We start from the raw sequence: 24,330 nt of genomic DNA, 5'->3' as shown, positions 1-24,330 counted from the left end.
ACCCAGTGGTGGGAAGCAGCAGACGGGACCGCCATTGTCCCTCTCTGCCCCACCCCCACATACAGCATCACAAACCAGCTACCTGGGTGGTCCCGCCCTGGTGAACACCTAAGGCTCCACTCCACATATGTAACAGGCACGAACAGATCAAAAAATGGCTCAAGAACAACTCAGAGCCCCAGAGCCAATAAATCTAAGCGATGAAGAAATAGCCAAACTTTCAGATGCACAGTTCAAAACACTGGTGATCAGGATGCTCACAGAACTGGTTGATTTTAGTCACAAATTAGAGGAACATATGAAGGCTAAACTAATTGAAATGAAGGGAAATGCACAGGAAACCAATAGTAATGGAAAGGAAACTGGAACTCAAATCAAAGGAGTGGACCAGAAAGAGGAAAAAATGACCAAACAGAAAAGGATGAAGAAACAAGAATTCAAAAAAATGAGGAGAGGTTTAGGAACCTCCAGAACATCTTTAAACATTCCAACATCCGAATTATAGGGGTACCAGAAGGGGAAGAGGAACAGTCATGAGTGGAAAACTTATTTGAACAAATAATAGAGGAGAATCTCCCCAATCTGGCAAAGGAAATAGACTTCCAGGAAATCCAGGAAGCTCAGAGAGTCCCAAAGAAGTTGGACCCAAGAAGGAACACACCAAGGCACATCATAATTATATTAGCCAAGATTAAAATGAAGGAGAGAATTCTAGAAGCAGCAAGAGATAAGGGGACAATCACCTACAAAGGAGTTCCCATCAGACTGTCAGCTGATTTCTCAAAAGAGACCTTACAGGGAAGAAGGGGCTGGAAAGAAGTATTCCAAGTCATGAAATCCAAAGACCTACAGCCAAGATTGCTCTATCCAGCAAAGCTTTCATTTAGAATGAAAGGACAGATAAAGTGCTTCTCAGATAAGATAAAATTCAAGGAGTTCATCATCACCAAGCCCTTATTATATGCAATGTTAAAGGGACTTACCTAAGGAAAAAAAGATAAAAAAGATGAACAATGAAAGGACAGCAAACTCACAGTTATTAAGAACCACACCTAAAACAAAAGCAAACCAAGAGGACAGCTAGATCAGGAGCAGAACCATAGAAATGAAGATCACATGGAGGGTTAGCAACAGGGGAGTGGGAGAAGGAGATGGGGGGAGAAGGTACAGAAAATAAGTAGCATAGACGGTAGGTAGAAAATAGATAGGGGGGAGGGCAAGAATAGTATGGGAAATATAGAATCTAAAGAACTTGAGATACGTGGGCATAAACTAAAGCGGGGAATGGTGGGGGAGGGGTGTGCAGGGTGGAGGGGAATGAAGGGGGGAATAGAACAACTGTAATGGCATAATCAATAAAATATATTTTAAAAAAAGAACCCTAAAACACCAATCCAAAACAACCTATGCACCCCAATGTTCATAGTAGCACAATTTACAATAGTCAAGAGTTGGAAGCAACCCAGGTGCCCACCTGTAAATGAATGGATCAAAAAAACCATGGTACATTTACACAACGGAATTCTAAGCAGCAGAAAGAAAGAAGGAGCTCCTACCCTTTGCAACAGCATGGATGGAAATAGAAAACATGCTGAGTGAAATAAGCCAGGCATTGAAAGACAAGTACCACATGATCTCACCTTTAACAGAAAGCTAAACAACAAAACAAACAAGCAAGCAAAATATAACCAAAGACACTGAAATAGAGAACAGGCTGACAGTGACCAGAGGGGAGAGGGGAGGGAATTTCAGGGGACAAAGGGGAAGGATTTACAGGAACTAGTATAAAGGACACAGGGACAACAACTAAGGGGGGTGGAAATGGGAGAAGGATGGGGAGCACTAGGGTGGGGGTGAGCTGGGATGGGAGTAAAAGACAGAAAACTGTACTTGAACAACAATCAAATAAATAAATAAATAAATAAATAAATAAATAAATAAATAAGAAATGGAAACAAATCATAATAGTCCAGTGATAGTGCAACAAACCAGGTACAGATACAACAGCAGTGGAGAGGGGCAGATAAGGTTTAGTATAATGTCGGGCATGACTTCCAGACATAGAATGTTGGCAAATTGTTAGCTTTCCCGAGCCTTCTCGCCGGGCCCCTCCAGGTGTAGAATAGAATGGGAATGGTTCCTTCCGACTTTTTCTGTGACGTCAGTGTTGCTAAGTTGGTGATCTTAGTCTGTCTATTGGGTGCTTTCCATTGACTGCTGTCAGCTGTGTAGTTTGTCGTTTTTTTTTTAAACACTACCTGTATTTTCAGAGTTGTATTTTGGATGAAGACCATGTGGAGCCAAGAGCTGAATTAAAATCCAGGTCAAGAAGTTGTTTTCTCTGCTGCTTTGCTTTAACTTTAAATACAATATTGAGCTCACACATTTATTTTATTTAAAACAATTGGTTATGAAGTATTGTTTTGATGATAAAAGCATATGTACTCACTCCCTTTAAATGCAGCTTGAAAGTAGATTTGGCGGCAGAGTTTTACACATCAGTCAGCTGGGATCTCAGGTGTGTCTGGTTTGTCACCACTGGATTCCCTAACTCATTTTAAGATACTTAATGTTTCTTTCGGACTGGTCTCTCTCCATTTAAGACTGTTGAAATGGCTAATATATTTGCCAGTGGAAGGAGATATTATTTGTCATCAGTGCTGAATCTGAGCTATTATTTTTTAAATAACATTTGAATATATATGGTATGAATGTACCACAGTTTGTTTAACCATTAACCTGTTGACAGACAGCTGGACTACTTTATTGACTATTATGAATAAAACTGGTATTAACATTTGTGTACTTTATTTGTGTGTGAATGTAAGTTTTTATTGCTCTAGAATCAATGTCCAAGAGTGCAATTGTTTGGTTTGTGTGGTAATTTTATGTATGCATTTAAAAGGAATTGCCAGGTTATTTCAGAGTGGTTATACACTTTTATGTTCCCATGAACAATGTGTGAGTGATCCAGTTCCTACACATAGTTGCCAGGATTTGTTGTTATCATCATCATGTTTTATTTTAGCTGTTTTGGTAGGTGAGTACAGTGAAAACTCATTGTGGTTTTAATTTGCATTCTCTTAACGGCTAATGATGTTGAACATCTTTTTATGTGCTGACTTGTCATCTGCATACTCTCTGATGAAAGAGCTATTCAAGTCTTTTATCTGTTTTCCATTTGAATTGTTTGGTTATTTACTAGTGAGTCTGAGAGTTCTTCATGTGTTCTATGCACAAACCCCTTGTTGAGAGTGTGGTTTGCAAGTCTTTCCCCCAGTCTGTAGCTTGTCATCCCATCTTCTTCATGTGGGCTTTTACAGTGCAAAAGCGTTTTATTTTGATCCAGTCTAGTTTACCAGCATTTTTTGTTTATGGGTTTGTACTTTGGTTCCAACTCTAAGAACTCTTTGTCTAGCTTGATCTGCATTCCAAAGATTTTCTTCTATTTTTTCTTAAAATGTCATAGTTTTACTTACCATGTTTAAGTTAATGATCCACTTTGAATTTATCTTGATATAGAGTAGGAGTCAAGTTTGTTTGTTTGCATGGGTATGCAATTACTCCAACACTGTCTGTTGAAGTATTTTTGCACATATGTCTGAAATTATATTTAGAGTTTAAATCTATGAGTTGAACATATTTGTATGGGTCCATTTTGTTTTTTTCTGTTCTTTTCCATTGATGTATGTGCCTATCCATCTGAAATACCAGACTATGCTGATTACTATACCTGTACGGTTATTAAGCTATATGTCTGGTAAAATAATTCCTTCCACTTTATTCTTCTTCGTAATGATTGTTTTAGCTATGCTAGGCTCTGTGCCTCCCCGTATATATTTTAGAATAAGCTTTACTATATCTAAAAAAAAAAAAACCTTTCTGGTGTTCAGTAGGAATCTCACATTAAATCTATAGATAAATTTGAGGATAATTGTTATCTCTACTATGTTCAGTCTTCTAATCCATGAACATGGTTAATTTCTCTATTTATTCATTTATTTATGTCTTTGATTTTTTTCTATCAATAGTATAATTTTCAACACATAGGTCCTGCAGATGTTTTAAGTATATACCTAAATATATGATTATCTTTGGAGCACTTATAAAGGGTATAAAATTTATTATTTTTTCCAGTTGAATTAGCACAAATTGTATATCATTGTGGCCTTATTTTTTGTTAATATAATCACCAATATAGTTAAAATTATCTTCATTAACTTGTTGGTTATATATATTTCCTATTCTCTGGAGTTTCTATTTATGGTGTTTTTATATATTCTTGATAATGATTCTGAAATGTATTATATTGTATATGCCTCCTTCCAGTTGAAACTTTTCTTTTAATTTTTTTCTTAAGGTTTTTGTCAATCTTATAGTCAATTAATTTTCCATCTTACTTTGGAGTTATAGAAAATTAATTTTTCCTTTTTATTGAATTTATTGGGGTAACACTGGTTAATAGACTATATAGACTTTTATCTCCAGGTCAATGAGCTAAATAGACAAAACACTTTTATTGGGAAATTTTTTAATATAAAATACTGTTTTCATAGTCCTCTTCTGCATAAGCAGAAATTGTTCCTTTTCTAAGACCTTATCTTTAATATACCTAAGCAAAAAGCGAAATAATATTCCCAGTAGTTTTGGAAGAGAAAGAAAACTTCTCCATTTGAGGCAAGGTTCCCCATTAAAAATGAGAAAGATTGATTCTTAAAGCTTCATAAGACTTCAGTTTCAAATTCCTGTCCCGTGATTTCTTGCAGTGCTCTGTTTCAGAGTATTTCAGTCCAGTTCAGAAAGGTTGACTCCCCAGCGGGGATGGCTTTGGGTTTGGTGGTTAGAGAAGGGAAACTCGGAGCCCCTACATGTGATGTATCAACTTTGGAGTCAGCTGCACTATAGAGCTTTCATATGAGCATCTGAGTATTTCACTGGCAAATACATTTTCCCCATCTGGTAAAAGGATTAAATATGCATATTTATGTCTGGGGGAAAAAAACCAAATCCTTTTAGCAAAATTTGGCCTGCTAGGTGCAGAGATATATATTAAATTTCCTAGCCAACTACAGTAATTTTACTATTTCCCCCCCAAGAAAAAATATATTTAATTCATTTATGAATACCTCTATATTTTGGCTTTTTATCACCTAAATGATATTTCAATATTGTTTTATTGACATTTTAATGTTAGAAAACAAACTGAGGATTCGTTGGGCAATTTGAAGAAGTTGACAAGATGTAAAGAAACACACACACACGCACACACACACACATACACACACAGTCCATGATCTCCAGCCCTAGTATGAAAATCCAGCAACGTTAAGCAGTTCTTTTGGAAGCACAAACTACAGTATGAAGGAATGCTACTGAAAGTACTAACAATGCCATGAAAATTTTAAGGGTTCTTAAACATATTAAGAATGGTTTAACCCTAGCTGGTGTGGCTCAGTGGATTGAGCATCAGCCTGCAAACTGAGAGGTCGCCAGTTCGATTCCCTTTCAGGGCACGTGCCTGGGTTGAGGGCCAGGTCCCCAGTTGGGGGCATGTGAAAGGCAACCACACATTGATGTTTCTCTCCTTTTCTTTTTCCCTCCTTTCCCCTCTCTCTAAAAGTAAACAAATAATTTTTTAAAAAGAATACTTTAGTATCTTGGCTGTGTGAGTGTAAGTGGCAGTTTTCACCTAGTCACGCACAGACCTACCTTACACATCAGACAAACTTCTTTGGTGCAAAGACAGCTGTTTGCCCTCGAAACCTTGCCCACAATCACTGGCGGCCAGGACTTTCCAGCCCCTAGACATCCTGTTTTAGGTCCTTATTCTGAGGCCTACTTGAGCCATTTAAAAATAAATCAATTTCTTAAATGATTTTAGGGGATAGAATCTTATGGCCACATAGACACAATACAGTAGTCGCCCTTATTGACTGCTTCACTTTCCGTGGTTTCAGTTACCTGGGGTCGCCTGTGACCCCAAAGACATTAAATGGCAAATTCTAGAAGTAAACAACTCGTTAAGTTTTAAATTGAGCACCATTTTGAGTAACGAGATGAAATCCCTCACCATCCGCTCCACCTCCATCCACTCCGCTCAGGCCACCAATCATCCCTTTGTCCAGCGTATCTGCTCTGTATACGTGTCCCACCTGTGAGTGACTCAGTAGCCATCGAGGTCATCAGATCCACTGTCACAGCATCAAAGTGCTTGTGTGTGAGTCACCCTTATTTGACTTAATAATGGCTCCAAAGAATAAGAGTAGAGATGCTGGCATTTAGAAAACCAGGTTATGCCAAAGATAAATCATAAAGTTTATTATAGGTATGTATTCATAGGAAAAATTATTTTATACACATACACACATATATGTACTATTCATGATTTCAAGCAACCACTGAGAGTCTCAGAATGTATTCCCAGAAAATAAGGGGGGGTAATGCTGTAAGCAGAAGAGTTTGAATTTGGAGAAATTCTTGGGTCCTTTCCAAATTTCTTCTTCCACAACCCTTCCTACACTTCTCAAACATTGGCGTGCCTTCCTTAGACTTAATGCAAGGCCCTGACATTTCCTTGAACCCAAGAGGCCCTTCTTTCTCGTCTCCTGTTGCTTCCTCTAGCTTTCTTATCACAACGGGGAGAGCTGCCTCTGCTTCCTGGCCACTCTCCCCACCTTTGCTTAGCTTCTCACACTGGCGTGGCTCAGACCTTTCCTGGAAAGAATCTACAGGCCGAAACCCAAAGCTGCAGGGTTTTGCACAGACATTACTTTCTTAAATATGCAGAAGGCTTGAGTTGCCAGGATGGTGTGAACCTGCCAGTGTTTTGCAAACTATTTTCCAGGACCCTGGCTTTGCTGCCGGCTGTTACCACAATTTTTTCCCAGTAAAAATGCATTTAAGGAAAGAGTTGTAAAAATACAGTTGCCTTAATGGGAACTTTATTGTATTCTTAGCACTGAGTTATTTAGAAGACATTAAAATAGACTCACTCTTTTCGAAGCTCCAGCAGTAACACGGGTGCTTTTCTGGTTTGTCCTTTGCAGAAGTGAAATTTTTCTGTGAAACCCCAGCTATTGCTGATATCGTAATCCTGGTGGATGGTTCCTGGAGTATTGGAAGGTTCAACTTCAGACTCGTTCGGCTTTTCTTGGAAAACCTGGTTACAGCGTTTGATGTGGGCTCAGAGAAGACTCGAATTGGTACAACTTCTACTATAAATTGTAGTCAGCCATCAATGTAAAACTTTGGGGAAACTACCTAAGAAATTTCAAAGAATTCTACAAAGCGGCTTTCAGAATCACAGACTTAAGTATAATGGTGTCCCCAGAATGCAAATTTGCATTAATAAATATTTATTCCTACTAGTTTTGAACACATTAATTCCTACAATTAATTATTAATACATTTTAATTTTTTGGAAGTCAAAATCTTCTCCACTTAGAAAAAAGAATAAGTTAAAAATTAGAGTTGTCTTAAAAAGTTTCCAGGTAAAAGTTTTATTTTTAAAGGAAACAGCTCAATCCATTGAAACAATAAACTAAAAAATAAGTGAAAATTGGAAGTAGTTTTTTAGTACAAGATAATCTTTGCCAAATTCAGTCTAGCTGAGATAAAGAGCAAATAAGAACTTTCAAATCTTTGAGCAACATGTTTACTTTATTACAAATAAAACCTCCAAGTTTTACTTTTAAATAGCCCTTAAGGAAACTCCTTCCTTTGAGAATAAAAACCAGCATATAAATCTAAACCTTTTACTTGTAAACATAACCAGACTTTTAAAAAACGTACTAAGTACCTATTTTCTAGCCCTTTTAAAAGTGGTCATTTCTAAATGCCTAGAAAATAGATATATTTCTTCAGCCCCCAGATAATTAATTCTCCCAATTAACTCCCTAAATTAATGCCAGGATTCCCCTACCCCCCACTGTCCTTTAGGAATCCTTCTTGAAAGTACACAGTTAGGCAGAGAAAAAAGTGTTGCAAGAATTAAGCCGTTCATCATTCTAGTTCCTCAAATAGCCCATTAGGCCTTTGAGTAACCCATCGTTTCTGGGTGGGCTTCCTTATCTTTCTTTTCCAGGTCTCGCACAGTACAGCGGTGACCCCAGAATAGAGTGGCACTTGAACGCCTTTAGCACAAAGGATGAGGTGATCGAAGCCGTCCGAAATCTGCCATACAAAGGAGGAAATACGCTAACAGGTATGTTTTGTTCAGTCCACAGTTTTACCAATATATTTGGCTGAAAAACAGTTAATTTCTTTAATCTGCCTCTTTGTAAGACTTAGCATAATATTTTTTAAAACCAAACTAGCATCCAAAGTTCTTAGATGCCTCTTTTCTCAAACTCAGCTTTAAGGGTTAAAACCCAGACAATTCATTCCATATAAATATAATATCCCAAGAAGGGCTAGGTTGACCTAGAAGAAAATGGAGCATTCTCCAGGGCTGATACTGTTCAGTAGCTGTCTTACCTTTGTGAGTCCTTTTCCCTCCCTTTGTACCTGTGTTCTCTCCCAGCCATCCTGTCAATGAAATATAAACAGATTCCTACCTTATATTCCAGAAAGGTATTTTCTTGACCCTTATTCTGCCATCCATAGTTATCGGGAAAATATTTGGGGATCTTTGGCTCACTGATATTTTTGAGAAACAAAGAATGTAAGACTATTTAGATGATAATTATCCCAGCTACAAGGGGTTATCCCAGGTTTTAACCTTACAGCATGCTATTTCCTTCCACAGATAGCTAATGTAGATGCTAAATTAAAACATATAGATGCTGTCATTGATTTATAAGGAACCCACTGAAATCCTGACAATCGCTTTGCCAATTTGAGGTATAATGTAATGGGTTTTTTTAGTTAAGACAACCCCCAAAATTACTTAACACAAATTCTGTAACAATATTGCAGCATTTTTTATTTTTTATTTTTTGGGGAAAAGTGTCAGACTCAAAAAGCAGGAGCTCAATTATTTTTTTAGATCTGCTCCCACTACCTCTAAGAAAGAGATAGAAAGAATTTTTGGTTTTCTAGGCCATCAACAGCAAAGCTGAAGGCATAATAATATATTTGGAACGGTCATTATTGGGTGGACATTCTTGCTTTATCCAAATTTATAAAGGTTTAGACTTTCTTGTACACAAGTCCATCATTGTCTGATGGTAACAAATTCAATGTTCTTTAACAATGCTAGTTTCTGAAATGATGGAGTATTCAGTTATTTTTATTACCTCTCTTTTGGTGGATTTTCATCTGATCTGTCAAGGAAGAGGTTGTTGTAAAAATGAGGATGAAAGTCCCCATCTAATTAAAATCCCCTTAGTTCAATGAGTTACTCACCTTGTGGTTACATTTTGCAGAATTGGAAGGATTTTTATTAAAGGTGGTTAGTTTGTGTTTATTTTTCCTTGTTTTTTTCCCAGGTCTTGCTTTGAACTACATTTTTGAAAATAGCTTTAAGCCAGAAGCAGGAGCAAGGACTGGAGTCTCCAAAATTGGCATTTTAATCACAGACGGGAAGTCCCAGGATGATATTATTCCACCATCCAGAAACCTTCGTGAATCTGGTGTGGAACTGTTTGCCATAGGTATGTTATTTATAGTCCCGTTTAAGCAATGGGGGCAGATAGACACGCAGCCCCTGAAAATGATATGCAATGCAAAGTGCACTTCATTGAAAGCCGAGAGACCGGAATGTTTTCTGGTCTTGCCTCCCATCATGACTAGTCATGTGCTCTGAGCACAACCTCTGTACATTTGAAATGGAAGTGATGGTAACTGTCACGAAACCTACAGTGCAAGAATCACTGGGTGAGATGCCACACATAAAATGTGAGAAGTGTGAAGTTCAATGGTTAGGTTTATACTTGTTCCCTTTATTAGTCAGGACTTTTCTCTTTAACATCTCTTTATAGGCTATCTCTTTTCTGGTAGTATATGGAGAAGCTAATTTATTATTTTCAAGTCATTAAGGTCCTGCAGCTATTGAAAAAAATCATGAAGTTACAGATAGGCAGTATTACTTCTCTGAAACTCTTTTAAAGATATCATTCTTGTGGCATAGGATGGATATGTGTGTGTGTGTGTGTGTGTGTGTGTGTGTGTGTGTCACACATGCAGAGTAACTGCAGAATATTTAGATGATGCAACTTTGCTCTCGATGAAAACGTTCCCATTTTCTTTGGCAGTAGGAAGGTCTTCTATTTAGCAGAGACCAACGAAACAAAAACAAACCCTAAAACAAGACACCGTTCCTCTTGCCCATTTCTGGATTTGCTATCAAAATGTGGTTTATAGAATGCTTCACTCAAGAAGAATTTGCTTATTTGCCATGTGCCAGGCATTCTGGTGGGTGCTGGGGCACCAAGGTGACGAAGGCCAAATCTGCACAAAACAAATCCCTTCCAAGCCATGAGGATCATTACCTCTCTTCCCATGTTGTTGAAAAGGAATCATTTTGCTATTTCTTGGAGCTATATATGTGCGTATATGTTTATATATATATACACATATATACATATATACTCACACACACATATAGTTCCAAGAAATAGCAAAATGATATACATATATATGTATACATACATACAGAGAGAGAGAGAGAAATGAGAAATAGGTAATTTGGGTCTGACTGCCATGAAAGACATTACTGATTATTAAGCTCATTGCCTCAGCACTAATGTGATTTTGTTTGCGGACCCAGATCCAACTGTGCCTTTTAGAAACTATTGTAGAAGTCCTTCAGGCAAGAAACATCAAAGAGATTGATTTAATTTTCACTTTTTATTTTACTATCCTTTTCTCCAACAAAGGAAATCCCTTCAGGAGATGTAAACTAATGGGGGATTAATCCATGTGTTTACTCTCCATCTTCTGGTCTTATTAATAATGGATGGATGAGTTTGAAAACATTAAGTAAATTCAGATGTGATTTGGACCTTTTTTTTTTTGGAAATTACCTGAAAACCAGTAGTAATTATTATCCTCTGACCCCCTAAAGCAAGCCGTTGTGAGACAAACAAGGCTTTGTTGCTCCATGTGTTGAGGTTGGAAGATAAATTGGGTGGCAGAGCCAGGCATCTAAGAAGTAATTCATGTTGCCCCAGGTCATCTCCCTTCCTTGCTTCCTCAAGTACCTCTTTTAATACCCTTGGATAATTGCAATGTCAGAGATTGACAAAGAAATGCTTCTTATGTGTTGAAGCTTGGGAAAGAGAAATCTACCTTTGCTCCCATAAAACCCACCCTGTGCCTCCCCTTTTCTATTCTACTTTCATTAGTCAATGTTTACTCACTTAACATGCTGTCTTCTGAGAGGTGCATGATATAGTGCCTAAGAGCATGAGACTTTGGGTCTAGGCTGCCTGGGCGGAACCCCAGGTACATGCTTCCTGGCGTGGTTCCTTGAGCAAGTTAATTAACCTCTCTGTGCACCCATTTACTCATCTTGGAAATGAGAGAGATGGTTTTGCTCAGTTCTTAGGGTTGGTTTTGAAGATTAAATATGCTGGTATACATAACACCCTGAAGTACTTGGGGCCGTAGTAAGCACACTAAGTGTTAGCCCACTGCTAAGGTAGGTACTGGAGAAGCTGCATGAGGGGGAAGGGTTTCCTGTATCACTCTACTCCTTGCTGTATTCCAGACACCTGGCATTGCCCTTGACCTGTAGTAGGGGAATTCAATAACTGTTGTGGAAGAACCAGAGCTTGCCTGTTTGCAATGGGTACTAGCCAGCTACTTGTACTTGAGTATGTTAGAAGTTTTTCCCAAGCTGTCTCTTAATACTATATTATAATAACATTAATTATAATATTAATTATATATATTATTTTTATTGTAGCAGTACCTCTTGTAACCTTGTTTTTATAAAAATTTATACCTGAAGTTTTTAAAAAATTTATTTAATTATTGTTCAAGTACAGTTTTCTGTGTTTTACTCCCATCCCAGCCCACCCCCCTCCCCAGTGCTCCCCACCTCCCTCCCATTTCCATCCCCCCTTAGTTCTTTGTCCATGTGTTTATACCTGAAGTTTTGGTAGTTTATAATACTGGTTTAATAACTTTTGCATCTGCAATGGTCATGCAAGATTAAAGTCAGTTTTATTAATATATCTTCTGGTTAAGACTTACTGCAAAAATTAAGATAAACCATTTAAAAAGGATTTTGAAGGAGACTTTTAAAAAGCATCAGGAGAGTGAGATGTGCCCCGTTCAGGTAGCCCATGCGTTCACCGATGGCGGTAGAAAAGGAGGGGATCGGGCTGGGAAGGCTGCAACTGCTTTGCCACGTGGGCCATGAATGTCACAACCCTCCCTGTTGTCCTCAATGCAAGGGGTGAAGAACGCGGACGAGAACGAGCTGCAGGAGATCGCCTCGGAACCGGACAGCACTCACGTGTACAACGTCGCCGAATTCGACCTGATGCACACGGTGGTGGAGAGCCTGACGCGGACCGTGTGCCTCCGCGTGGAAGAGCAGGACCGGGAGATCAAAGGTGAACGAATCTCAGAGGGCAGCCATCCGGGGCCTCTCAGAGGCTGTCGTGGGTTAGAAGATTCTTAGCATCCTTAATCTTGACTTTCTAACTAGAGTCCTTTATTCTCCGAAGTAGTGAATGAATCATAAGAGTAGAAATGGGGTATATTGGCGGCTCTGTGGGCGTGAAAGAAGAATACTTGAACCATGGGATACTTTTCTCCACGGTGTTGCATTTAAACCATCATGTTTATTGAACATTGGATTTTGAGATAATTGACCATTTACATAGTAGAAAAAGATTGTGTATACTTTTCCAGTTTCCCTCGATGGTAACATGTTGCAAAACTACAGTCTGCTGTCAGTCACCAGTGGGGTGTTGGCAGTGGCCCAGTCACCATAGGGAACATTTCTGTCACCACAAGGATCGTTCCTGTTGTCCTTTCTTAGCCACATTCACTTCTGTCCCTCCCCTGACCGCTCCCTAACCCCTGACAGCCACTGATCAGTTCTCTGTCTCTAGTTTTTTTTATTTTGAAATTTTATATAGATGGAATGATGTGGTATGCAACCTTTGGGGACTGGTTTTCTTTACTCAGGGTAAATCCCTGGAGATTCATTCATGTTGTTGCACGTATGGATTCCTCTTCCTTTTAATTGCTGTGGCCCAGTCTGCGGTGTGGATGTACCACAGTTTGTTTAACCATTCCCGCATCAACAGACATCTGAATTGTTTATGTTCGTGGTTGTAACAAGTAAAGCTGCTGTGAACATTTATATATAGGTTCTTATGTGAACATATGTTTTCGTTTCTCTGGGATACAGTCCAAGAGTGCAGTTGCTGTATCATATTGTAGTTTTATGTTTACTTTAGTTTTAGTTCGAAAACTGCCATGCTTCTTTTCCAGTGGCCGTAGCATTTCACATTCCCAACAATGATACATGAGTGACCCCAGTTCTGTGCCTTGTCACCAACATTTATTGTTGCTACTGTTTTTTATCTTGGCCTTTTTGATACGTGTGTAGTGATATTTCATTATGTTTTTTAAAGAGTTTATTTATTTAATTTTAGAGAGAGGGGAAGAGAGAGAGAAAAGAAGGAAAAAACATCCATGTGTGAGATACATTGATAAGCTGCCTCTTACACCCCCACCTGGGGACCTGGTCTGCAACCCAGGCACGTGCCCTGAACAGGAATTGAACCGACAGCCATTCAGTTCGCAGGCTGGCATTCTATCCACTAAGCCACACCAGCCAGGGCTCGCTGTAGTTTTAATTGACATTTCCCAGATAGCCAGTGAAGTTGAACATCTTTTCACATGCTCATTTGCATTTGGTATATGCTCTTTGGTGAAATGTCAGTTCATGTCTTTTGCCCATTTCCATCCAATTGGACTTCTTTTGGTTTTGTTTTTATGTTTAGTTTTCAACAGTCAAGTTTTGAGAAATCTTTACTTATATTTTAGATACTAATTCTTTTTTGGATATGTGGTTTGTTAATATTTTCTCCCAATTTGTAGCTTGCCTTTTCATCCTTTTACAAGGTCTCTTGCAGAGCCAAAACATTTAATTTTGGTGAGAAACTAGGCTGGGCAGCCAAGCAATAGTTTCCTGAACAAACTTCTCTGAGCCTCTTAATGAGAGAATATTAGAACTCAGCTTTTCCCGCAGAAAAATCTCTACGTGTGTTGCTGATAAAGCATATTATACTGTTCCTGGTCATAGTTAGTGTTTAATAACTATGTTTCCCTTCCAGTATTATGTTACTAAAGTCCTGTGGGTAAGTGCCCCTACGGAGGAAGAAAAGCTGAAGTTCAAGGACCCTGAATTTAACATGCCCTAAATCTCTTGTGGGATCATTTACTTTAACATGTATATAACACGAAGTGCTTACACAGTATCTAGTTCATGGTGGGTCTTCAGTATGTTAGTTGCTTTTTCTTCTTGTTTTACTTTTAGCTGTTAGCCATTTGTTGAACTGGAGTCTTCAGTGTAGCTACCATCTAATGCCTAAAAACACGGAATCTTGGGTCAGGAAGCTTGAGTATCACTCTCAGCTCTGATAGTTATTAATTGTGAGACTTGGGCGAGTGATTTAATTTCATTGTGCCTTGGTTTTCTCACCTACAAAATGGGAAGAATAATAGTAAATACTGAGAATTAAGTAAAATAATACTTCTAAAAAGCTTGGAAGAGTGTCTGTAGATACACACATGCTCAATTAACGCCGTGTTTTTGTTTTTTACTACAGCAATTTCTTTAAGCAAGTTCTTTAGAATCAGGGACTATGTCTTATTTAGGTTTGTATCCTTACAACCTAGCATAGGGATTGGTACTTAATAGACACTTAAATGTTTTCATGAACAAATATAGGAATGAATAGCTGAGTCAACTTACCTAGAGATAAAAATCTGAGATGTAGCATAAAATCAACAGTCATTTCTGGCTAATTGGATTTCCTAGGTTCATAAAAAATAACTTTGGGGGAACGGTTCATTGTATTGTTTCTTCAATTTAGCCTTAGCCCTTGCTACCATTGGGCCGCCTACGGAGTTGATTACTTCTGAAGTCACTGCCAGAAGCTTCATGGTTAACTGGACTCATGCCCCGGGGAAGGTGGAAAAATACAGAGTGGTGTATTATCCGACCAGGGGCGGAAAACCCGATGAGGTAACAAGGACCTAATATTTTCACACCATTGTTTTCATTTTTTCAAGTTTTCTACAGTAGTGAGGACAAGACCAAAATGGATAAAGAAGATCAATCGATCACAAACCTTTCAAATTATTTGACTTAAATGCATTTCCCTGTGTCCATGTAGTTAATTTACATCTTTCCCTCTTACCTCCATCAAATAATCCTCAGAATGCCATGTATCCGTTTCTAACACAACGTATGTTGACGTTTCTTCTTTTTAAAAATTAGTTCTAAAGCAAAAGAAGTCAGTAGTTAACTATCTGGCCAGAGCCCGCTTTTGGTATTCATGGATTCTTTCTACTTCGGGAGTGATCTGAACTTTCTACCTTAATGGAGTCTGTGTGTTGCCAATTAAGTGGTCACATAGTCCCTCCGGGGCTGTGTTCTGGATGTTTGTGGAGATGAGGGCAATGGAGAAACCATAGGAAAGCAGCCGGGGCTGGCCTTTTTCATTGTTTGGCCATCACAGGAGGATACATGCTGCCAGATGATTGAGTTCTTCCCAGGTTCTACCTCTGATACAGCAGTTCACAGGGAACATGTTAACAAGTGGGGACACGTCTCTTTTTTAAAGTGCTAACCTTTTATTGTTCTAACCCTGACTAACCTCAGCATGTCACCCAATTTTTTTCTGTATTATGGCAGGGATTATCCTTTTTTTTTTTTTTTTTTTTTGCAAATGTTAGAGAAGTAGATCCTGGAGGTTTAAATCATCCGAACCAAAAAAATAAAAATAAAAATAAAAAATCAGAATGCTTCCAAGGGTTCTATCTCTTTCATGACTAATCAACCTTCTAAATGCTTCTCAAAGCCCCAGGGAGAAATATCACATGTGGAATGTTATTAAGGGGACTTAGTAGACTAGTAGATTAGGATAAGAATGCCACAATTTCCATTAGATAGGAATTCATAGGGGACTTTGGACATCTTCCGTAAAAGGTGTACACTTCATGTAGGAATTCAAGAAGAACTGACTCTCAATGGGAAGAGGGCGTGGCACAGATAATAACATATTTAGTGAAGTGATCCTGCTAGAGATATTGTTGCTTTTTTATTTGAATTCTGCATTGGGACACTTCACACTCTCATCCCTGAACTGCTGCTCTTCACACAGGTGGTGGTGGACGGAAGTGTAAATTCCACGGTGCTGAAAAACTTGATGTCTTTGACTGAGTATCAGGTGGCGGTCTTTGCAGTTTATCCTCACACCGCCAGTGAAGGCCTACGGGGAACCGAAACCACACGTATGTACTGAACTCAGCACTAACCTTGACTTTGTCATTAGAAGCAGAGAAGGGACTCTGTAGCTCTCCTGCCTAGTAGAATTACAAGGAAACTATGTTGTATCTATTTTCATTTTTTAATATCATTGCAATTAAAACAAGCTTCTGAATACTAGTAATTCCTTACCTGAGCATGATGGTGAAAACACGCACACACACACGCTGACAATCCTGGGAAATGTCACCTTAGAAAACACGATTACCCACTCATTTAGTTACTTCAGATGTGAACTGAGGCCCTATTACATGCTAGGCAGTTTGCAAAGTTGGTTTAAAAACTCTGCCGCTGATAACACAATAGTGGTATAAACACCACCAATAACAAAGTGGCACTATGATAATCCCACTCCTGCTTATTACATTGTTGAATTTATCCCTGACAACGATTGGTAAGGCAGACATTAATGCTCTCTCTTTTTCAGAAATATTTTAGTAACAATTCCTGCCCTGAAGGAAGTTTTTGTCCAGTAAGGGAGGGAGTGCAAACCGAGGACGTGCGAGCAAATTAGTGCAACGAAGTGCTACAGGCTCTTCTATCAAAGTGTGCACATGTAAACAAAGTCCTGAACTTGACATTGTGTTTGGAAATGTAGGCAGGGCCACGGTATGGAGGGCTTAGATTTATATTTTAAAACATTTCATAGTTTTTATTGGCATTGTTAAAGCCAGGAACTTGTAATTTATCCTTAATCTCTCTCCCCACCTTACAGATATGGGCAGTCTTAATTATACCATTTTTCTCAAACCTATGGCGACCTAGTCATGTCTCATTACTGTCCCTGACTGAATGTGTCAGTGAGTACTGATTCATTCATGTATTTGCTCATCCAGCTGCCCATTCTGTTGTTGTGTTAAGTGACCCAACCCAATTTTTAATGGCTGCTACGTGTTAGACACTATTTGGTGATAGACATAAAACGATGGTGGGAGTAGTCTTCTTGCTCTTGACTGGCTCTCAGAGAAAGGTGCCTGTTCGTAGTGGGCTACAAGATACTAGAAGATGCCACTCCTGCTTTTAACATTCACCGTTTGCCCCTGCAGGCTAGGCAAACAGATTTAAAGATGACAGTCATCTGAAAAGTAAACTATGTATACTTAGTTTTCAGCTGAATACTTGGAAAGGAGCAAGCACCCTGGTAACAGATGAATATTAAAATAAATAATCTCTCCTTACAGTTGCCTTACCCATTGCTTCCAACCTTGAACTGTATGACGTGACTGAGAGCAGTCTGCGGGCAAAGTGGAGCGCGGTGGCCGGGGCGTCGGGCTACCTGATCCTCTACGCCCCGCTCACGGAGGGCCTGGCCGGGGACGAGAAGGAGGTAACCACCCGCTGCCCACTCGAGTCCTGGGACCCTTGACTTGCCTGAAATAGACTTCTTTGCCATAAAATTTTAATTGTGTAAAATTTATAAACTTCACGTTAAGCAAGAGGAAAAAATCACTTGTAACTTCGCTACCTGGAGGTAGTCAGTTGTTCACGTTTAGTTAAAGCCTTTTTCAGTGCGTTTTGGACACAACAAATGGGAATGTTTTTGTGCTTTTTGGTATTCATTATGGATATTGTGAATATCTTTCCGTACCATTAAGTAATATTTTATTAATCTGTAGTACTTTAAACATCTTTATTGCATTTTACTATTGTTTTTTTACCAGGTCATGTTTGATGAAACTAGTGTTATTGGACATTTAGATAGTTTTCTGTATTTGAAACCAACATTTGTAACCATTTAAAAAAAAAGACTCTTTATTTATTTTTAGAGAGAGGGGAAGGGAAGGAAAAGGAGAGGAAGAGGAATATCAATGCATGGTTGCCTCTCACATACCCCCTACTGGGGACCTGGCCCATGACCCAGGCATGTGCCCTGACTGGGAATCAAACCAGTGACCCTTTGGTTTACAGGCCGACACTTAGTCCACTGAGCCACACCAGCCAGGGCTGCTTTGTGACTATTTTTAAAATAAGACTGTGTATGGTTGTCTGATTATTAGGATAAAGTCCTGGAAATAGATTTTCTTTTTTCAGAGGGTATGCCAATTGTCACACAAGGTATTACCAAATGACTTTAGAGACATTTTATCTAGTTTGTATTTCTATCTGTAGTTTGCAAATGACTGTTTCCCCATGTACACTGACTTAGAAATTTTTTTTTTGCCAATTTGCGAGGCAAACAAATGTTCTCATTGATATGGACTTTTTGCATTTTTCCTTTTTCAATGATGAATCTTTGACTTTTACATGACTTGTGTTAGTCCTTCTTTTTAATTCAGGAAGCAGTGACTGTAAAATAGGTGTTCCAGGACTGAAGAGGAAGTGCCTATGAGACTTGGCAGTGCCCTGACCAGGCAGGTGGACAAGAAGAGGAGTTCAGAATTGATTCTTCAACGTTGTCTAAAATCTGCCTCTGGTGACAGAAATTTTTAGGGCCAACAAGGTGGTAAATCTGAGTGTCAAGAACAGAGCATTGGTGATGTACTATGTGTGAAGTTTAGGCAGCTTTTGACCATTTGAATTTAATATTGATTTGAATTATTTTGGCAGAAGGGAGACTTAAAAATGCTGTTGGAAAGATGCACACAGCTTTACTAGGAAAGAGAGAAAGAAGAAGAGGTACCAGTTCATAGACAATCAATTAGTAAATGACATTTAAAGTCTGATAACATTGCATATTATTGAGCATGTGGAGAAATAGAATCACTTCATGGAAATTCGTAGTGTTGCCTTGGAGAATAATTTGCAATATTTCATCAAGTCGAAGACATACAGTTTAGAGGTTTTTGTCATAGCAAAGAATCCTGCAAGGATTTTCAGTGCAGGGACTTGGTCAGAACAAAATGTTGCAAGCCATTGACATGTTCATCAAGAGGAAAGGAAGACAGAGGCATGTTTACACAAAAGGATACCATAAAGGAATCAAATATTGTTAGCTCTGTCCCTGTGGATCAATGTGGATAAATCTGAAACATAATGTTGACAGAGGAAAAAAAGTCTAAAAATTCTATGGTGTTGTAGTTCCACTTACGTATGTTGTTAAACATACAGAACCACAGGTTATGTAGAGATATATACAGGAGTATGTAGGAGTAAACAAAAATGGATCAAAAGATACAGCTCAACATTAGGGTAGAGCTTGCGAGCAGAAGGAATGAGGAGACCTTTTGTTTTATCTGAATATATTCTTTTAAAATCAGATCTGAAGTCAATATGACAAAGTGTTGATATTTATTAAATTCAAGTGGTGGATACATCAGGGTGTGTTATAGTATTTCTCCCACATTTTTATTATGAATGTTGAGATGTCTCAAAATGAAAAATTTTCATTTGACAATAATAACATCAGAAGTGGTGTGACTGGATGCTGTCGATGGAGATGTTTGTCTTCCCTCCAAAGCAGCCTGTTACGCAGCTGTCACCCAGCTGTCACCCAGCTGAGAATGCTGGCCAGCTTACTCCATGGGTCATTAATGTCACGCCAGAATAAAAAAGCAAGTTGCCACCTTGGGCATCAAGGTGGGATGATCTCTTCTGAACCCTGGAAGAGACGTGCAGTCCAGGCAGGCAGGCCACTTTGTTGAACTGGCAACAAAACTGGTCCAGCTCAACTGGGTTGGAAGCAAAGCCTGGGCTTCCGGCCAGGCGACTGGCTAGAATTAGCCCAGTGGGGAGAGATGCCCACTTGGCACTGCCCGCAGCACGCTGGCCTGGAGCTTATACTCTTTCTAGAAAACATTTCTGATTCAATTCTGCCCACACTCTTCTGAGGACCAAATACTCAACACTTATTCTTGCTGCAGTTGCCACTCGTCCAGATGTAAAGAGTTACCCTAAAACAGCACACACGGGTGTGTTTAGTTTTATATGGTTCCAGAGCATCTGTTCCTAATGTAACGTGATGTGACAATGAACAGATTACTACCAAAGCCTGTTTGGTGAAGGGGGTGGTGAGGAGACAGTCTTATTCCGTGAGGTCCCACCTTCATCCCGTTCCACTCTGATCAGCATGCATAAGATACATTGGCACACAACCTGATAACGCGTGTTTTTCCAGATGAAAATTGGACAGACCCACACTGATATTGAACTGAGTGGGCTGCTGCCCAACACGGAATACACGGTGACAGTTTATGCTATGTTTGGAGAAGAGGCCAGTGATCCTGTTTCAGGACAAGAAACAACATGTGAGTAGTTCCGTCACTAAGATGAAATGCTGTAGTGAAAGCCCAAATCAACATTGGGATTCAGAATTGGAAATACTGGTTTAGGTTTCAACCCCTTAAGAGCTAAATCATAACTTAAGAAAATGTGTATTTTGGGATGTATTTGGGATAAGATGAATAGCACAATTTCTATGGTGCTTTTGTCTTTAAAATTTTATTTGGGAAACATACATGGACATTTAATGATAAAGAAGTTTTCTCCCACATTCATTCTTTGTTAATTAAGGCCATATTGTTCTTGCTCTTTTTTTTTTTTTTAAGATTTTATTTATTTATTTTTAGAGAGAAAGGGAAGGAGAGAAGAAGAGAAACATCAATGTATGGTTGCCTCTCATGAGTCCCCTGCTAGGAACTGGCCTGCAACCCAGACATGTGCCCTGACTGGGAATCAAACCGCGATCGCGTGGTTCACAGGCCCGCGCTCAATTCACTGAGCCGCACCAGCCAGGGCTGTTCTTGCTCTTTGAAGAAAGACAAATGTAATTAAAACAGCAAATAAACAACCCTCTCCTCCCCCAAAAAGCTGGGAAATCCCAATGCAGAAGAAATAAGTCATGCTAGACAGTATCTAATATATCACTTAAGTAAATTCTTTCCAACTACTCATCTATATTTCTCTCAAAATATTCATTTCTTTATGTTATAAAATGTGTATGACTCCTACCATTACTAGTAATTTTTATGGTTATTTTTAAAACCTACTTTTTATTAAATATTTTGTCGTTCTACTACAGTTGTCCCCATCTTCCCCCTTTGCTCTCCTCCCGTCCCACCTCCTCATCCCACAGTCAATCCCTGCCCTGTTGCCCATGTCCATGGGTCACCATATATGTTTCTTAACCAGTCCCTTCCCTGTGTTTCCACCCTTATTTCTCTCCTTCCTCCCCTCTGGTTGTTGTCAGTCCATTCCTTGTTTTCATGTCTCTGGTTCTATTTTGCTTGCTTGTTTGTTTTATTTGGTTCCATTTATGGGTGCAATCATATGGTATTTGTCCCTCACCGCCTGGCTTGTTTCACTTAGCATAATATTCTCCAGTTCCATCTATGCTGTTGTGAAGGGTAAAAATTCCTTCTTTCTTTCTGCTGTGTAGTATTCTATTATGCAAATGTACCACCGTTTTTTGGTCCTCTCATTTACTGATGGGCACTTAGGCTGTTTCCAGCACCTGGCTATTGTAACTAATGCTGCTATGAACTAGTGCATAGATTCTTTTGAATTGGTGTTTCAGGATTCTTAGGGTATAATCCCAGCAGTGGAATGACTGGGTCAAAAGGCAGTTCCATTTTTCCTTTTTTTGAGGCAATTCCATATCATTTTCCACCGTGGCTGCACCAGTCTACATTCTCAGCAACAGTGCACTAGGCTTCCCTTTTCTCCACAACCTCACCATCACTTATTTGTTGATTTATTAAGGATGGCCATTCTGACTGGTGTAAAGTGGCATCTCATTGTGGTTTTAATTTGCATCTCTCTGATGGCTAGTGATGTTGAGCATCCTTCCATGTGTCTCCGGGCCCTCTGTATGTCCTTGGAGAAGTGTCTGTTCAGGTCCTTTGCCCATTTTTTAATCAGATTGTTTGTATTCCTAGAGGGGGGTCATGTGAGTTCTTTATATATTTTGGAGGTCAAACCCTTGTCTGAGGTATCATTGGTAAATACATTTTCCCGTGCGCTTGGATCCCTTTTTATTTTGATGATATTTTCTTTAGCTGTGAAGAGGTATTTTTTATTTGATGGAGTCCCATTTGCTTATTTTTTTCCTTTATTTATTTCCCTTGCTCTAGAAGATATATCAGGAAAAATATTGCTATGTGGAATATCTAAGATTTTGTTGCCTATGTTTTCATCTTAGACTTTAATGGTGTCACAACTTATATTTAAGTCTTTTGTTAATCTTGGGTTTATTCTGGTGTATAGTGTAATTTGGAGGTCTAATTTCATTTTTTGCATGTAGTTGTCTAGATCTCCCAACACAGTTTATTGACAAACCTATTTTTGCTCCATTTTATGCTCATGCCCCCTTTGTCAAACAATTGGCCATAGAGACATGGGTTTATTTCTGGGCTCTCTATTCTGTTCCATTGATCTATGTGTCTGTTCTTATACCACTACCAGACTGTTTTGTTTATAGTAGCCTGGTAGTATAGTTTGATATCACATATTGTGATTCCTCCTACTTTGTTCTTTTTTCTCAAGATTGCTGTGGCTATTCGGGGTCATTTTTGGTTTCATATAAATTTTTGAAATATTTGTTTTAGATCTATGAACTGTACTGTTGGCCTTTTAATAGGGATTGTGTTGAATCTATAGATTGCTTTGGGTAGTATGGGCATTTTAATATGTTAATTCTTGTAATCCATGAACAGTATATGTTTCCCCTTATTTGTATCTTACTTAATGTCTTTCTTCAGTGTTTTGTAGTTTTCTGAGTATAGATCTTTTACCTCTTTGGTTAAGTTTATTCCTAGATACTTTATTTTTCTTGTTGCTATAGTAAGTGGGATATTTTTCCTGGTTTATTTTCTGATATTTCATTGTTGTTGTATGAAAGTGCCTTGGATTATTGAGTATTGACTTTGTATCTCACTATTTTACCAAATTAAATTTTAGGTTGAGTAGTTTTTTTTGTGGAGATTATAAGGTTTTCTATGTACACTATCATGTCATCTGCAAATAATGACAGTTTTACTTCCTCCTTTCCAATTTGGTTGCCTTTTATTTATTTTTCTTGTCTGATTACTATGGCTAGAACTAAAAACTAATGTCCTGGGTAGTTGTTCCTGAGAATATTCTTTTTATTAGACTGGTTTTTATTTTATTTTTAAAGATATTTTTCTGAATATTTTGGGTTACATTGGTTAATAAAATGATAAGATTTCAAGTGTGCAATTCTATAATACAGCATCTATATATTGAATTGTGTGTTTACCACCAAAAATCAAGTATCTGTCCATCATCATTTAGATTGCCATTTTTATGAACTAAGGAAACTAGACATTGTTTCATCATGCTGCCAAATTTAACTGAATTTCAGAAAAATTTAGAGCAAAATGTGCACAACTCTTAAAATAATTATATTGCTTTTCTCTCCTACAATTTTTCTCTCAATACTTAAGGGTAAGTTTGAGAGTCACTAAGTCTTATAGGCTCTTTATTGTCAAATTTATATATATATATACACATATATATACACACACACATACATACATATATATATTATACACACACATACACATATATATGGCCAAATAATATAATGTAATATAATACATATACTAATTCAATATGTATATATTGAGCCTTATAGGCCCTTTATTGCCAAATAATATATAAATATAGCCAAATTATATATATTAACTCAATATATATTACAGTAATATATATTGAATATATGCATAGTATATGTTCTATATATATATGTATGTGTATATATAGAATTAATGAAAGAATTGACCTTAGGGGTTAGGAAACATTATGCTTTGTACTATGGCTGAAAGCTGTCATTATTTATCTTCTAGGTTATTGCTTTGCTGGCTCTATCAATGCTATATCACAAGTTCATAAATCAGTTGATCAGTTGCCTGGGTTACACCCTAACTGCTCTTCTGTTCCTACTAACTGTGACTTTGGCCAAGTTACCTTAGTTT

General features: G+C 38.3%; 1 protein-coding gene across 3 annotated transcripts in view; it reads left to right on the top strand.

Moving 5' to 3' along the window:
• COL14A1 (collagen type XIV alpha 1 chain) overlaps positions 1-24,330 on the top strand; it is a 194,873-nt gene that overhangs the window by 49,639 nt on the left and 120,904 nt on the right. For all 3 annotated transcript variants that reach the window (XM_037166708.2, XM_037166707.2, XM_037166709.2), the window contains exons 6-13: positions 7,047-7,202; positions 8,084-8,203; positions 9,429-9,593; positions 12,342-12,503; positions 15,003-15,154; positions 16,296-16,425; positions 17,641-17,786; positions 20,514-20,643. In XM_037166708.2, the coding sequence (XP_037022603.2) occupies positions 7,047-7,202; positions 8,084-8,203; positions 9,429-9,593; positions 12,342-12,503; positions 15,003-15,154; positions 16,296-16,425; positions 17,641-17,786; positions 20,514-20,643 (1,161 nt within the window). The remainder of the gene's footprint in view (positions 1-7,046; positions 7,203-8,083; positions 8,204-9,428; positions 9,594-12,341; positions 12,504-15,002; positions 15,155-16,295; positions 16,426-17,640; positions 17,787-20,513; positions 20,644-24,330) is intronic.

The sequence above is a fragment of the Artibeus jamaicensis genome, unplaced genomic scaffold (assembly GCF_021234435.1).
Source record: "Artibeus jamaicensis isolate MK-2021 breed Jamaican fruit bat unplaced genomic scaffold, CSHL_Jam_final scaffold_916, whole genome shotgun sequence".
Classification (NCBI taxonomy): domain Eukaryota; kingdom Metazoa; phylum Chordata; class Mammalia; order Chiroptera; family Phyllostomidae; genus Artibeus; species Artibeus jamaicensis.
The sequence above is the reverse complement of the archived record's forward strand: the minus strand, read 5'-3'. Positions and strand labels throughout refer to the sequence as shown.